Source organism: Poecilia reticulata, linkage group LG16, assembly GCF_000633615.1.
Source record: "Poecilia reticulata strain Guanapo linkage group LG16, Guppy_female_1.0+MT, whole genome shotgun sequence".
Lineage (NCBI taxonomy): Eukaryota > Metazoa > Chordata > Actinopteri > Cyprinodontiformes > Poeciliidae > Poecilia > Poecilia reticulata.
In genome coordinates this window covers 8453779-8471224 of record NC_024346.1, presented here as the reverse complement: position 1 = coordinate 8471224, position 17446 = coordinate 8453779, and the positions used below count along the sequence as shown (strand labels likewise).

General features: G+C 39.1%; 2 protein-coding genes across 2 annotated transcripts in view; one reads left to right on the top strand and one right to left on the bottom strand.

The window, feature by feature from the left end:
• yrdc (yrdC N(6)-threonylcarbamoyltransferase domain containing) overlaps positions 1 to 3680 on the top strand; it is a 7567-nt gene extending 3887 nt beyond the window's left edge. Inside the window, exons 2-6 of the mRNA XM_008431125.2 lie at positions 948 to 1143; positions 1286 to 1400; positions 1494 to 1613; positions 1714 to 1844; positions 2872 to 3680. Coding sequence (XP_008429347.1) covers positions 948 to 1143; positions 1286 to 1400; positions 1494 to 1613; positions 1714 to 1844; positions 2872 to 2941 — 632 coding nt within the window. The 3' untranslated portion in view covers positions 2942 to 3680. The remainder of the gene's footprint in view (positions 1 to 947; positions 1144 to 1285; positions 1401 to 1493; positions 1614 to 1713; positions 1845 to 2871) is intronic.
• A 620-nt stretch (positions 3681 to 4300) lies between these two features.
• On the bottom strand, positions 4301 to 17210 carry LOC103477822 (glycoprotein endo-alpha-1,2-mannosidase-like protein). Its single transcript, XM_008431126.1, has 4 exons — positions 16483 to 17210; positions 14095 to 14204; positions 8365 to 8441; positions 4301 to 7081 (listed from the first exon to the last, which is right to left on the bottom strand). The coding sequence occupies exons 1-4, from the start codon at positions 16994 to 16996 to the stop codon at positions 6445 to 6447; spliced, it is 1338 nt and encodes a 445-aa protein (XP_008429348.1). The 5' UTR covers positions 16997 to 17210; the 3' UTR covers positions 4301 to 6444.
• Positions 17211 to 17446: the final 236 nt, after the last annotated feature.

Sequence of the window (17446 nt, the reverse complement as noted above, 5' to 3'; positions counted from 1 at the left end):
ATCCGATAGTAACACTGGTGTTATGGAAGATTTACCAATATTTTATTTCATAATTGTTTTTATCCGATTACTCGATTAATCGTAAGAAAAATCTATAGATTACTCGATTACTAAAATAATCGTTTACAACAGCCCTACTTTAAACCCATTGTTCCAAGAAAAATCCCCCCCACAGCATTATGCTACCACCAGCATGAACCATGGACACAAGGCAGGCTGGATTTGGGGTTTCATGTTGTTGTTACAGCAAACTTTGACTATTATTTGATCATCAGAGGAGTCTATGTTTTTCCAATCAGCTTTTGTCTAATTTTGTTGAGTCTGTGTGAATTTTACACAATGTGATCGACTGCTGTCACCCATCTGCTTTTAGTACATTTCAGTAACAGGCAGTTCAAGATGCTTTACAGGATGAAAGCATAAAACAAGAAACTTTACATTTTCTTAAATGTTGACATAAAAAAAAATCATCATCATAGAATATTGTAAGAAAAACTAAAATGAATCTACAATCAAAGGCAACTCTGATTTGAAGAAACTCGTGGCTCCAGCAGTTGTCCAGTGTACATACCCATATATGTATGAAATTGTTTGTTTTCATCTTGATGTTATATATTTATCTTTAATGTCTGTATGCTGTGAGCGTCTGAAACTGGTTCTGATTCCCATTCAGGCCAAACTGAAAGCAGTAGGGAATGGCTATAAAAAGTGTAGGTGCAACTTGCTATAGGATAACTAATCAAAAACCGATGGGGTGGTTCTGTATATATTTTTCAATGACAGTTAATATAATGATCCATCTTTTGCTGAAGAAAAGATGAATCAATGCACCCATAAAGGCCCAAAAATGTATTTATTCATGCCAGTGACAAGCAAAAGTAAACTTTTCACCAGAGCTGTAGATCTGGCTATTGATTAGATCTGCTTACGGTTTTGTTTCCCCTCAGATGACTCTGAAGTCCTGAGCTGCACAGTGAAGGCTCTGAAAGACGGTCACATTGTTGCCGTGCCGACAGACACCATCTACGGTCTGGCGTGTTTGGCCCAAAACTCTGAGGCTGTCAAAAAAATCTACGAAGTGAAAGAACGGAACGGACAGAAGCCGCTGGCGATCTGTGTTGGAGAAATTCGGGATATCTATCAGTGAGTGTGCTGATCTCAGTTCTGATTGGACTCTGACTCAGGAGAGTCCTTTGATTCTCTCTTTTGGACTCATGAAATCACTGCATGTTCTGTTTAGTTATTAATGAAGTAGGGGACCACTGACATCTTGTTTCCTGAGCAGGTACTGTAAGGTGAAGGTGAAAGAGGGTCTTCTAGGCGATTTACTGCCTGGTCCCGTCACTCTTGTGTTTGAAAGATCTGAAAGGCTGAATACAAATCTCAATCCTTTTACTTCAGTAAGTCTCCTTCTTTAGTTGGACAAGCATTTAAACAGAATCCCAAGTGATGTGTCCATGTAGGCCGTCAGCTGTTATTGTTTTGTCCCTTAGCTTGTAGGCGTCCGTATTCCTGATCATGCCTTCATGAGGCGCCTCTGCCAGATGTGTGGGGAACCACTGGCACTGACGAGTGCCAACATCAGCTCGACGACCAGCACAGTGGAAGTACATGTAAGTCTAAGAAACTATTTTTCCTTCTTTTTCTTTTTTTTTTTTTTTTTAAGCATGTGCAGCATTTGGTAAGCTGAATACGGCTGTTTCCCTGTTAAAGGAGTTTCAGGAGCTCTGGTCAAAACTAGCTGTGGTGGTGGATGGAGGACCAATAGGAGACGAGACCCGGCAGGGGTCCACTGTGATTGATCTGTCGGTACTTGGTAAATACAGAGTCATCAGACCAGGCTGGTAAGTTTTTGTTTTTACTTTTTTTTTTTTTTTTTTGATAAGGTATTGATGTTAGAAGTTTTGTTCACTACTACCTGATTCTCTACTCAAAGTTTAGATTTTTCTGTAGAGGGATAGGGTTGTCACATTGATTAGCACCCTTAATATTTGCTTCTTTTTACCAAGTGCTCCCCACTCTGCTAACATTTAGCCCATCGCAGACCTAACACATATACAGTCAGAAGTCAGGGAAGCAGAAGAGATGATCTGCAGAGATTGAATGAAGCGAAATGGTCAACTTCAATGTTGAAAGTTTAATATTGACAGCAAGGATAATATTAATAACAATGTCACTGTTGATGACAATTTATTTATTTATTTTCTGTGAATGAATATACTCAAATTATTATTATTATTATTTTACCATTTCACCAGTATGAGAAGATGCTACTCTTGAATTTAAGACTCTCTATGCATTTTTCCTAGGGGTACCAATAAATGTCTTGAGCAATAATTAGTAGTACTAGAAATAAGTGGGAATTCTGCAATATTATTTTAGGTAATAGCTGCAGTAATAATTTCTGGATTTCCAAACACATCACCCTTTTTTATTTATGCAGATTAATTCAGATTGATAGAGTGTGGTCCAATGCTCTAAAAGTTTTAAACTAAGCAAACTGGCTTCAGATGTGTGGATTTTACAAAGGTGCTCATATCATTTTCTCATAAAAATTCACTACAACATTGTTACAATGTACTCAGTAAAAACCTGCTGCAAATATGAATTTCAATTAAAGTTAAGTACATACTTTAATCAGCTGTTTGACATTAATTAGTCTGATAAAACACAACCTCAGCTTACTACAGGCTCCCCACAAAGGCCTGCCAGCTTGGATTAAATACCACAGAGTCAGCTCGTCACATTGTGTTTATTTTTGCCTCTCTGACTCTGAGCTCCATCGCCGTCCCCCTCTCCTAAAACCTCCCACGCTCCCTCTGAAGTGGACTTGGTGTGTTAAATGACAAATGACCCTAATTCTGTTTTCAGTGCCCTTTCTGCCACGCTTGACGTGTTGGAGCACAAATACGGACTGTCAGAGAACTCAAAGGAGGAATGACCTTTAAACCCTACGCACTCCAAACGCACGCTAAGACGCACAACCGGTTCTGACCCGAAGAAACTCAGGAAAGTAAGAATATGAGAGCTGGACATTCCCATGGAAAACAAAACATGTAGGAAAACCCCAAGTCTGTCATTGCGGATGGTGGCTGTCTTCTCAAACTGAGAGTTGCTTTTTCTTTTTGCATTTTATTTTTTTTTTGTTTTTTGCTTAACCACTGATCATGATGTGGTGTAGAGGTTCAACATGTCTCCGTTTAGTTTATTCAGGAATTCAATAAATTAAGTAAGCTGAATCTTCTTTAATGTTTTTCTCTTTAAATCTCTTCATGTTATGAAAGTTTTTACTGTGTGCCTAAATTATCCTTTGTAGCACAGTGAAAGGATTAGACTTTAATAAGCTGTTTCATTTTAACTCAGCCACAGGTATTTTACACCTGACAGTTTCAAATTTGCTCTATTGTTATTAATTTTAATCATCTATTAGATGCTGTTCCAATTTCTCTTTTTCCATTTATCTACTTTCATCCTATAATGGACCTGGGCTTTTTTTGTATCATAATTTCATAATCTGTTTAATATATTGCTATAATAAAAGCTTTATTTATCTTTCAACTGTGTATTACAAACTTTATAAGCCTTTAAAATGATTTTTGCAAACATTTTAAAGATCAAGTACATATTTCTCGACCAATGTTCACGGACAATAAAATCCTATGACGCATGGATTTCCACTGCAGGGTTTCACAAAAAACATATATATATTTTTTTCCAGCGTTGTTTACATTTTTTTAGCATCAAAAGAAACAAGCAGGATTATTCATTTTGATTTCCGAAAGGTTAAAGTATTCTGTGCCAAAGTTAAACTCCTACGACAGACGGTGAACCTGACTTGAACAGTGATGACTATGATCGTCTTTCTAACTTTTAATTGTTATAAATTTGTTCATATTCCAGTTCTGAATTTTCCATCTAATTATATTTTGTGCATATATTTTTTCATAAAATTTGTTGCATTTTGCTTGAATGTAGTCTTAGTTCATACCAGCTTACCCAACCTAAAGCTTGAGTTAAAACAGAACACATACCTATACCATGTTCTTCAAGCAATCACCTGGTATCCTTGGATACTTTGTGTGTGACATAACACAAAAATCCAGCTACTGTTGTTCTATTGTTTCAAAGTATCCGTGTTCATCCTGGCATTTAATGATATTTTTCCTGTTATAAAATGTTTGAGAGCCAATAATTTGCTGTATGCCAAGTATTTGCCAATTATCTTTTTATTGATGACTAATAAATTGCTTGAAAACCGGTATTTAAAAATTTACCATTTCATAAATTGACGGTAATGTGGTTAATGTGTTAAGAGGAATTTTATTCCAGAGGGATTTTTAGGACAGAGTTTAGTGTTTCAACCGTAAACAGCCAAACCTTCTGGAGTGTATGAGTTAAAAACATGTAAACTAAAAGTATGAAAGGCCTTTAGACAATCTGGAGGTACATTACTCATGATTACTTTAAAAGTTCACAAGAAGGTGTTACATACATCAGGTGTAGATGATGATGTCCTTGTGGAAAATCAGTCAACAATACACTAAAGAGCCAAACTAAAGTTGGCCCAAACAGCTGATTCAGAAAGATTCCCTTTAACAGATAACAAAGTCCTTGGCCAATTTTTTTTTTCTTTTGCAAAAAACCCTTTAACACTGATAAGCTACTAAATTTCCTTTTGCTAAGTAAAAGGCACTGTTAGTCTTGTGCATCTTTTTCTTTTCTTGAATAGAAGATAAAAATATTTATAGATGTTTTGGTGAAATCACACTTTAACTGAGCTTTACTTACCCGAGGAACAATTAAATTACCCTCGGTGATGAATGAAGTGTTTTTGAATTTGAATTGAACTGATGATGATATTCTTGTGTTATGTCACCTCCAATCCAGGTTGATTAGTGTCGCTGTCTGCATTCAGCAGAAACTGCTGATCAATTCACCTATTTATCTGTTTTGGTGGAAAAGAAAACCATCAGGTAAATGCAGGGCAGCAGGTCTCTCTGCTAACATGAAGAAAAACCAGAAGTGATGTGGAATCGAGGTGAATTACCTCTCAGTCGTCATACATGAGTGGTGGCAGAGATGATCTCCAATAATTAAAACATTTCTTTCTTACATGCACACTAATATTAGAAAAACTGTCCGTCCAGCTATGTTTAGTAGCCATCGACATTCTCTTGGCATAACTGTAGTGGAGTGTTTCACCACTTTTCTTGGCAGAATTAGGGTTTATTTAATGTGATTGGTTTCCTGGCACAAAGTCAACACATCGTTTTTTTAACAATACTGAGGTCCTTGTTGAAATGGCTACTCCCTGATCTGCTTTGTGCCTCCCAATACAGGTTTTTTATGTGTTCAGGATCATTTACCCTGTTGGGATACCCCATTATGTCCAAGTTTCAGTCTTCTATCTGTTAAGCTGAGGTGAAATTCAAGAATTTGAAAGAAGTCCTTTTTCACTTTTCTATGCGTCTGGAAGTAAAACCCACACCATGATGATGTCACCCCTCAACACTGTACAGTGTTCAAATGTTAGCCATAGTCTCATATTGACTCATGTGAGCCATAAATTATATATTTCTAATGAGAAATACTATCAAGTTTTTGATCAAATATAAATAATTTGTATTGTACTCAACATTCTCAATTTAAAGAAGATTTCTATTTATCAGTGAAAATCTGCTCCTAAAACTTTTTTTTTTTTTTTTTAATGCCAATCCACTTTAATCAACTGTGCTGTGTCGCTGCAGTTCAGAGCAGCACATAATTTTTCAGGCCACATTTTTGCTCACTTGGACTAGGCTCAATAGCCAGATCAGTGTCAGGAAACCAACCAATTTAAATAATTTCTGCCACAGGTTAAGTAACCTTCCTGAAGACTCCACGAAGCACATAATGGAGATGCTATGGGACAATATCTGTAAGGGTGCATTTGATCCTTTGTGGATTGACATAAACCAAAGCTTGTGAATATGATTTTTGTCTTTTTTTTTATTATTAAAGTTTTATATTGTATGGTTACTCCACATAAAGGCTAAGAATGCTCTTAATTTAGATTTTTTTACCAGCTTATTATATAAATGTGATTTGTTTTCTATATAATTTTCAAGTAAATGTTCAACTCCACACCTTAGTCTAAGAGAATTGATACAAATCAAGTCATGCACAAACAAAAAAACAATCTCAGTCAACTCATTTAAAATCCTTTTAGTGATGAGAGAAAAACTGTATACCGTAGAGATAGACTTCACATTTTGCTTTTGGTTAAGAGGCACGAGAACAAATAAGACAGGCCCATTTCAGAGTCCTGGACTATTGAGTATTCAGCAAAAAATGTCTCTCGGCGTTTTCCCAAAAGACCCGGAACACTGTGTTTTAGTTGCAAAAATTAACACTTGTTGCCACTTTGATCACTCTGATACTGTGGAGCATTATTCTGTTTAAAGCTCACATCAGCCACTGCTGCTTCTCTTTATTGAACTGCTCGGCCCAGCGGCGGGTCAGTTCCAGATAATGTTCAGGTCCGTGCGGCTGATAGTCCAAGTACACACGAGTCACGGTTTTCTTAGGCATGGCCCTCTCTATCTGCGTCCCTTCGTGCCATTCGTTAAAAGACGTGATGGTGACGATCTCCGGCCTCACGTTGAGTGCCGCCTGCAGAGCCGTCTCGTAGTAGCGGCCGTTCACCCTGTTGCGAGTGTTGTGGTTGTTCCACGGTCGAATGCTGGTGTCGATGTAACCGGGTCCGACGCTGGGGATGAAGAGGAGGTTGTTCCCGTCACAGAAGGCCTTAATGGCCTTCCAGTTCTGGTGGGAGGAGCCGAAGGAGAAGCCGTTGGAGGCGAAGAAAGTGTACATGCCGTCGAAGCCACCTGCCAGGATGTCATGCTTGTGACGCTCCTCGACAATCAGAGCGATGAACATGGAGTCGTACGGGGAGCCGCGCACACTGTGGGAGCCGGTGGGAGTCAAAAATTCAGACCAGGACTCTGGTGGAGTCAGATAGGAGTCATAGATGTAGAAGAGAGGAAGACTCTTCCCTGTGCTGGAGGTGAACTTGTAGAAGGCCCCATGATCACCGTACCTTCAGAGACGAGGATGTGGAAAAAAAAAAACCATCAGCGAGGCAATTTATTTCAGTAATTTAATTCAAAAAGTCAAACATTACACATGGAGTGATACATTTCAAGTGTTTCCGTTGCAGTTTATGGCGACTAAAACCCCTAAGGTCAGTTAGAATATTACATAAGGTTGCAAATGATTTTTCTAAATACAGAATTGTCAGCCTACTGTAAAATACGTTGATGTTGTTACTGCACACTCAATGCCAAGTCTGGGCTTCGTCTGCATGAATTACCGCAACAGTGTGGTAAATCATCAAACTGGCTGTGCTGAGGTTTTTAATGGTGACCTTCAGTTCGTCGGCATTGTTGGCTCTGCTGTCTCTCATCTTCCTGTTGAATACTTCATTCTCTGTGGGTTTTGGGTAAAGTCATTTTGTGGGCAAATCAAGCGAGATTATGGCCGTTTAACTAGATATCGGTACATAAGGCATTGTGGAAAGGTGCAAAATACTTTTGCCCATGTATTGATTTCATCTGTTTGAGGTGCTTCTTGAAGCACGTGGAACACGCTTTGTGATTCTCCACAATTTTTGAAAGGGTTTTCCTTTCATCCTCCTCAAAAGGCTTTGATTATCCCTCTTTCATGTGCGCCTCATCTTTTTCTATTCCACACCTTCTGCTTCCACTCAACTTTCCTATAGTTTGCCTACGTACAGAATTCTGTGAATTGCTAACTTCTTCAGGAATTATCTTTTGAGGCTTGAAGTCAATAAATATCTGCTGAACAATTTTTACATCAGTTCCTCGTGCTGATAAAATGTGGTGAATCTTTGGTTTGCTTTTAGATATTGTAAATGCTTTAATGCAAAGAGCTATATTGCCAGTAGATAAAAATGTCTAGGTTTATTTGAAACATTAATGTTTGCCATCAATGACAGATTAGTAAAGACTACTTTACAGTTTATTTGCCAGCAAATGAAAGGTGTACATTTTTTACCTGACACATCCTCACCAACTTTGGTAAAATATGTAAGAGTTTGGTTCAAGTTGGAGGCTTTGAATTAAGTGTGTATTTCGTGGACACTTTTCTCTGTGCCCTCTTTGATGCTAAAAGATTGAAAAGAAAACTGCTTTTATATCAAGAACCCATTTATAAGTCATGAACCTGGCCTTATATAATCTAGAAAAGCAACCTAAAAGTCTTTCTATGTTTTGACCCTTGTTCCCTCAGCTATGCATGCAAACCTAATGGGTTTCTGTTTGAGTTGGGTCAGTGATGAAGCTCAGCCAGACAAGCGCCTACCTGTCAATTATGTACTTGATGTTGTCGTGCAAAGTCTGGTCATTTCTTCCTCTGTAGGGTTGGATCTGAAATGCGACCTGAAAAAAAAAAAAACACACAAGAGAATATATATTGCGTTTTAACTCGTATCACAGTCCAAACTTTTGTCAATATCTAAGTGATGCTCCCTGAGCTGATAGCTAACCTTTTTGAGAATAGGGCTAAAAGCAATGTATTACTGAGGTCAAGCAGAAATAACACAGTAAAAGGCTTTTAAAGTCAAATTTTATTGCATGTAATCAGACTTAGAAATCCTTTTACCAATGCTTTTTCTTCAAAACAAAGTTATAATTTTGCCCCAAGTCAAAAGAAGCATAAAGAACATTTGCCTCCTGTTGCCTTGTAGCATATCATAGCATTTTTGTGACGATGATTCCAAAAAGAAAATAACTATTAACTGAACTCCTGCACTTTCATGTCAGATTCCCCAACAATGTATAATATATATTTTTTATCCTGTGCAGAACCCCCTGTGGAGGCCTCTGAGACACTCCAGTGTTTTTAAGAGTAACATCAATTTTCAGTTGACGGCAAAGTAAAAAGCTGCAATATTACAAGAGAACCGAAATGGCGTGTACACAAAAGGTGCTAAAGCTGAATATTTTAAAAGGAAGAGTAAAAATTCAGTGAGTTTGATGATGCATAATTCAGATTGAAACACCACTTTAAAAGCAGTGAAGACCCACAGAGAACAATGCGAGGAGAAAAATGGCCTTTTAAAATGACAGCAGTGACTAAAGGGATGTCATGAAGAGAGCTCAGCGAGGAAGCCGGGCTCAGCCTTAAGTACCGTACATCATCTGTGTTATATCAGATGTAATCTTTGCTGGATTTTGAAGCACATCACTGTTGTTTGGCACGGTGGGAGTCTGTGTTACAGATATGGAGCGCTTCTGGAAGCCACTGTCAACATGACATTCATCATAAGTCTACTAAGAAGCTAAGCGGATGTTTGCACAGTGCCTTGCAAAAGCACCTTTCACACAAAATGATATCCAGTTTCGAAGCTGCTTTACAAAAAGAAAAAATATCAAAGGTGTGATGCTTATTTACATTCAATCAATTTACTCTGACCCTAAAGAAAACCCAGTCACTTAATTTGCAGAGTTCACCTGTATTCCATTTAGTCCCAGTATAGATCCATCTGTGAAGAAATATAAAGCATGGTTCATTTTAAAAGAAACTAAGACATCTTATCTAAAAATGGAAATCATTTGGGCCAACCTGTCAAGACATGGCCGTATTGTGGAAAAAAAAAATTTATAATAATATTAATACAGGCAGTTAAACATAGCGTAATGGTCCAAGTCCTCACTGCTTCTTTTGAACCTGATCTATTCGTGGTCACTATTGGAACCATGAATTCTGTTAATCCTGAAGGACAATGTCCAGCCATTAGTTTGTGACCTTAATCTCAGGCGTATTTAGGTCATGTAGCAAAGCAACGATCCAAAGCAAACCAGCAAGTCCCGTCTGAGTGGATCTAAAGGGAACAAACCAAAGGTTGCCTTGAAAAAGTCTGGATGGGATGGGTCAGAACATGTAGAAGAGTTGTTGTCAGTTATCCTGCATGCTTGATAGCTGTTTGCTGCTTTCAGGGGCAAATTACTTTTTTCAAACTGGGCCAGCTTTGTTTTGATAGCCTTTTCCCTCTTAATGAAAAAGTCATCATTTAAATACTGCATTACTGTCCATGCTTAACTATTAATATTTGTTTGTTGATCTGACTCGTGTTCGTTTGACACAATGAGAGAAATCTGCAAGATATTTGCTTCCACAGAAATGCTAACTTACAGAGAGCCTCCAGCCAGCATTAATAAGAGAAGCAGCCAAAGAGCACTGAAGTAAAGCTGGAGGAACTGCACTGAACTGACAATATCGTTCTTCAAAGTATTGACTTACGGAGGAAAATGTACATAACCAAAATGCATGTCCGAGTTTTCAGACATTTACACTTTGTGTTGGAATATCGTATAAAATATGAAACATAGAAATAATATGAAATTTGCTGTTGTACTGTGACAAAAATGGCGTGCAAGTACTTTTGTAGACCCTATGAATGGTCTGTCAGGATTCTATGGAAGGCTTTATGGGCGACAAAACTGTTGCTTTGATTTCTCTGCAACTGCAGACCTTAGGGAGTGTAAATCATAGCTTTGAATCTAAGTTTATGAAGCCATAACTTTCTGGACTTAGTGAGCCTTTCGTGTGAACCTCTTCCGAGAAGCTGAGGATATAAAGCCACATGATTATCACCCCAAGGGGAGACACAAATCTGTTTCTCTGCAGCTCAGAGTAGACCCGCCACAGTACTAATTTCCCCCAAATACTGTCCAATAAATCTCCTGTAAATTTTAAGTAAATGAGTTCAAGCATTATTATACTTCATAAACACTGACAGCACAATCCTGGAACAACTGCAGCCTGATTTATGCTGAGCAGGGAGGAATTTAATGCCATCTCATGCAGAGAGCACAAAGGGAGGGATTAGGGCAAACACAAAGCTCCAGATCTTTGCAATAATTAGATGAATTTCAACTAAGCTTTGGACATTTCTGTAATTGAGAGTGCCACTTTCTTTTGTGGTCACAACCCGTGGACAGAGAACAACAAAGGGTCACACAAGAAAAAAAATGCTGTCATCCAGAGACAGAAATAAAACAGTCTGTCTGATCACAGAGCACCCATGGGCCGTATTCCCCTGTGCACTTGACATGGCCTACTTACGAGACAGAACTTTTCCAGCCCCTCAGGGTGCAGATTGTTCAGAGGCACAAACTGACTCATGGGACCTTTGATGCTCACTTCCCCTCTGCTCGTTTCCTCCCCGCACCCAGCTCCCAGGACACCCCACCACCGCAAACCCTGTCCCCACCAAACCACCCCCATGCACTCCCTTGGGCAGAGGGACTATTTCAGCGCCGGTTCAAGCTGAGGTCGAGAAGCAGCAGCAGCAGCTTGCGGTTGTGCTTTTGAGCTTTCCAACTCTGCTGTGCACAACACGCAAGCCGTGTGTGGGAGCTGCTGAAAATACCTTTCACCTTATATAATGAAAACTCCGTTGGTTTGTAACGTTACCCAAAGATAGGTGAAGGTTTTTTGTTTTTTTTTAGGTGTGTAGTGTGGGATTGCTGGAATGATTGATGTTGAGTGCACAGAAGTTTTTCTTTTTCTTTTTTTCCAGCAAGATTTTATTACAAGCCAGAGAGCAATGCAAAGTCGTCCCTTCAAGTCGTCAGTTATGTCGATATTTAGTTTCAAATAGAAGTTTACATCCACTCATCATCTGCATTAATGTCCTATCCGAAGATTTATTTTAGATGTTCTTCTGGAAGGTGGAATGCATATACATGATTTTTTTTTTAAGTATTGGGTGCACATGTTTTAATTTATCTTTGGATTTGATTTTCTCTGCTCTATAAATCAAAACATTCATCCTGAAACCTGTGTTGTCGTCCGTCCTCCACACTTGTCTTTTTTTTCCTTTTTTTCTTTTTTGATTCTTTGAGCCCAGGAAAAAAGGTTCAGTCCAACATTCTGCACTTTGCACTCTGAAATTCTAAGACTGCACAAAAGGAAGCAGTCCTAAAATAAATGTTGCTCTCTGCAGAAAGAGTGAAAGAAGCTTGGTAGGAGGATGCTTAGAAAAACTGCACTAAGATTTCTTTATTTATTTATTTTATTCACAGGCTTATGAGAAGAAACCTCCTAATTCAATAAGATACTGACATGTTGCAGAATGAAAATGCTTTGAAGCATGTCACTTATTGTTTTCCACATGCATTCAGTGGAAATGCCACACTGACCAGAGCAGAGCTGACAGCAAACCGTGGTGATAAACCCTGTCTGTTAGCTTTGTTCCTGACAGCATTATGTGTGAAACCCTCACAAGCCCACTGTTGCATGTCTATTCTGGTAGTTCTTGTCTTGTCTCTCCGGAGATACTTTATTTATTTGCCTCCAGCCAGATAACTGAAGACATAAATGTGATATAAAATCTGACAGTCTGGCCTGAGCCCATTGCTTCTCACTAGAGCTCTTTATTATGAGGACTCTCATCTGTGCTGGAAAATGAACTATCAGGGTGTTCATGTAAGGACGGGAACTCTGTCGTTTTCATGGATTGCATCACCGTCATGCATCTTCATAATTACATCACCACGTTGTAAAAACTATTTGTTTTTTTGATATTCAAATAGTAAAAATGTTCTTTATGACAAGACTATTTTGACAGTGGTCTAAAAGGGATACATTTTCAATCAAAGATCATCACATTAAGGAACTCTGCAAATGCACACTACCTTGCAAAGTGTCTGTACCTCTTTACATTACATTCTGCAATGTTTAAACTTTTGTAATATATATATATATATATAAATATATATATATAACAGCACAGTCTCTCTTTTCCCTCCATGAATCTGTTCTAAAAGATTTTCTTAGGTGGTAAGGTGGTAATGTTTGATTGTGCCTATGTGTCTTTCTATTTAGTCCATGTAAATGTCTTGTTTCAACTTTATTTTTTCGGGGATACATAAGCCAAATAGCTGGGTGACATAAAAAAAAGAAAAATGTCATAAAAACAACATATTTATGTGTAAGTTCAGGAGGGAGGACATCAGAGTAAAACAGCTCCAGCCTTTCAGGAATCGTTGACGTCTAACGATGTTCTCGGCGTCACTTTGAACTATGAGAAACTCTTTCCTGCATCAATTTGAATATGGCATTTCAAATCTTATGTAAGAATTTCTGTGCGATTGAAAACAACTCCCACCCTCATTTTCACAGCTCTACCAACTGGAGTTTATCACCTACAGCTCCACTCAGATACAGTTTGCAGCTGTTCACAGGTTGCTATTGGTTCATAAACCTGGTTTCCAATTATGAGTCTTCACATTTGGCGTACTGCGTGTGGGAACAAATACATTAGTTTATTTGTCAGAGACGGTGCACATTATTAACGAGCACAGTATTTTAAAATGATAGGAAGGTAGGAGTGACATGCTTTCATTTATGTCCATATCAATTACTAATATAAAAAGAAAGTGCAGTAATTAGAAACATACTTTAAAAGTTCATTTGTTTACTTTTATTTTTTCCTCCTGTTCTTGTGCTAACAAACTGGTTAAGTGAAGAAGGAAGATCAGAAAGCAGTTATATGACTGTCATTTTAATATTTGATCAAGTCCAGCAAAACATTATATTATACATTATATATTATCTGAACCAGTGCTTCATTGTTCTTACTACCAGTGTAGTTTTACTAGAAACTAATTAGTTTTATCTCTAAAAATTACATTTTTGTATCAGCGTTTCCATATTTGTAACAGATTTGGGGTTCATTTTTTCTGTGTCGGAGGTAAAGAGCAAATTAAAACGTGAACAGAAGCAGAAATAGGCTTACTTTGACTCTGCTCAATAGGGATCCGCGTGGTTAAAGGTTGAGCATGATGGAAAACCTTTAGCTGCATTAATGATGAAATATGACCTTGTCCACCAGCAGGTGTCGACTTTAAATAGCACAATCAATATAGAAATTAAACTTTAACTCTTGCAATAACAAATATGATATACACAGTGAAAAATATAGAAGAATGCCATGTTTTACAGCACATTGCTCCTCTCAGAGCTTTTCTTCCACCAGTTTTCAGCACTTTTTCCGCTCTCACAAAATGTGCTGATGCATTTTACCTTCAGGCTGTGTCTGTATGCAGCATCCAGTACAGCTGGCACCAAATCCTCAGCGGGTTCCCCGTTGTCGTCAGCGAGGCCGGGAGGATACCAAGACAGCACCAGAACCCCTGGAAACACAGAGATGATTCAGGCTGGAAATCTGTCTCTGCTTCCGTCTTCGTGTTTTCATCCCGCTCATCTAGTAGTCATGGTATTTATATTTACTCATCTGCGTTTCTCATCTAAGCCTGTCATGTCGCGTTTAGGAGGAAATCTCTCAGCACACTTAGGCGCTTTGACAGCTCATGCATTTAAAAGCAGAAAGCAGAATCCTCCATTGATGCTGGCAGAAAAGGGACTTAGCAGAGCCTTGCAAAAGTATTCATCCCTCTTCAAATTTTCCAGATATTTTTTTCCATGTACAACCAAATCACACTCATTTTCAATGTCTTAAAATATCACTGAAAGGATCCTTTATGTTCCTTTGCTTCATTCACTCAGTGAAACACATTCATTAAACAGATCAGATCAAGAAGAATAGAAATCAGAGAAGCAGCAAAGAGGCTGAATGGTAACTGTGGAGGAGCTGCAGAGAACCTCAGCTCAGGTTGGAGAATCTTGCTGAACAACTATTAGTCATGAAAACTTATATATGGAAGAAAACCATAGTCAAAAGAGAAAGTATTCTTAATCATTATAGAAAAAAAACAACAATGCACATCGATATGCAAAAAAAGATGGCAAAAAGAAAAGTTTTGTGTCACTATAGCCTATAAATGGCCCAATACAATACAAATTCAAGTTCTAATATGAATAATGGAATGTACCTTATAGCTACATTGGTCACTGGCATCAAACAGAAACTGGCACATGAGACATGCAAATAAAAATCCAATAAAATTATTACAGTACAACACTCTCATATGTATGTGTATAAACAATGTGGCTACTCCTATTCATTTTCACTGTCAACATTGATGTGGCAGAATATCATTTATCAGCTCAAGCGGAAGTATCAATAGTTTGACTTGTTATGTTTCTAATTAATTGGGCTGTTTTAACTAAGCATTAGCAGCCAGCCTTCCACTGGTCCATCTGTTAAAGTGATGAGCTTTCAGAGGATTGCATGGCGGGCTCATCAGTCCGGATGGTGTACAATAACCCAGTGAGCCGCGGGACAGAAACATCAGGGCCTGTCACGTGTCGTCTAACACACGAGTCTGTTACTTGACACCCTGCAGCAGACCTCAGATGTCTTTTAGAGTCGCAGGAGCTTTTGGAAAGGCAACAGCATGTACGCATTTATAATTTATGACACTTTTCAAGAAGTACTTGAAGTTCACAACACTGGAGACACTGGATCTGGCTGATAATTCAATACTTTGTATCATTTTACTGCCGATGCCATGCCACTACTGATGGATTCTTTTTGTTTTACTTTTTTCAAGCAAGGCTGTTTACAGCGCCTTGTTAAAAACATGCAGGCGTTGGACTTCACGTTTTGTCACTGTGCAGCCACAAACTTCCAGACATTTCACTGGGATTTATTGTGACAGACAAAAATACACAATGTTGTGATGTTGAAAAAAAAAATGATCCAAGTGTTTTTCTTTGTGTTTAGAGCTTTATATCTTTTAGGGTTTTATCTGAACAATCTCATTGCATCTGTGGTTGTTAGTTTAAAATTGTTCCCCTGTTTGAAGATGAAGATGAAGATGAAGCTTATCATTTTTGAAGTCTCTAACAGGTTGTCTTCAGAATAGCCCTTTTTTTTTTTGGTTTATCTTCTCGTCAACTCTAACCTGCTTTGCTCTGCTAAAGAAAAGCATCCTGCCACCTTGCTGGAGTCATGCTGTTATGAGATTTCAAAAGCCAGTGGATGATGAGACTTGGTCTTATCTGATTGTGTCAGAGGAAAAAAAACGGAGCTGCAGCATTTTGTTCCAGCTGTGAGCGATTTGAGATTTTCAAAGTTTGGCCATTTGTTTTATAACCAAACCATCCTTTATATCTGACCTTTCTGGTCTCTTTTATGTTCCTTGTAATGATGTTGTCTCCCTAAAGTTCTCTACTAAATATCTGAAGTCTGTGTCTATTTATGATGATAACTACCCACAGATATATCCAATTTACTGTCACATAAGTCTAAAAAAAAAAAAAAAATCCCAATAAAATACACTGATGGATTTTTGGAATGTAACATGGTGAAAATAATGAAACAGTAAAGAAAAGTGAACACTTTTGCTCTGTATTGTAAATCCATGAGAGCAGTAAGCGCAGAAATAGATCGAGTGAGAGTTTACGGAGCTGTCCAGTCCGTTTGTGGTGCTGAAACTGTTCAGCTTTCTATCAGATTTGTAAAGAGAAACTCCAAAACAAACCAGGGAGCATCACGGAGCTGCATACCTGCCGCGGAGGCTCCGATCTGCTCCATGTGGGACTCCAACACGTCCGGATCCCGGGAGCTGTACGAATTCAGCTCCGGGTAGAAACTGGAGGCGATGTCCTCGGGCGGCATGTGTTTTCCTCTCGGGTAGCTGGATGCGACCTTGGGGTCCCAGTGGGGGACCAGGATGTGGTCCCAGTGGATGTATTTCCCGTCCATGTGAGGGCTTCCGTACCAAGTGTAGTAAAATATGTGAACGTCGTAGAATATTGTCCCCTCTGGACCGGAGTTGGACAGAACCGCTTTTGCGTTTCCCCCTTGCGGGCGGGCTTGGACTGGGGACGCGGTGGCTTCCCGGGACATCCTCCCTCCTAAGATCGGCAGGAGCTCCAAGCCAGGAGCCAGATCCGAGAATCCGTCAGTAGGCTTCAGGGTCCTCAGTCCCATCAGAGACCCGAAAATGAAGAGGGTGAACAGAAACAGGGCAACGCAAACCTTCCTCCGCAGCCTTGCCATGGTTGGTAAGGGTTGCATGGGATGAGAACGGCGCGAATAAACCAGTTTTCCAGACGAAGCACAACTAAGATTCTGCAAACAACTCTCTGTAAGTGTCCCGACAGAATTTCAGCTGAACTATGCATGGCTGCAGTCCGATCGCAGCAGACAGCCTGGCACATTTGTTTGGGAGATATTTAACTTTCTGTTGCTCCCTTCCTCTCTCATTTTGCTAATCTGCATCAGAAACGTCAGGATGACAACAAGAAGACTAAATCGACCTTCAAAAACAGACAGCGCTCCTGCTCCCTCTCGCTCTGAGCTCCAGCAGCAGCGGCTCCGGTCGCCTAACATCCAGCACATGACCGGTGTCCCGCAGCAGCAGTGATGCTCCACAGTGTCGGCGTTTGAAAGCCTCTGTGGTTGGCTGCCTTTTGTTTACAGTTTCTATTTTGGACGCCAAAGGGGCGGGGCCTGGCTCGTCATACT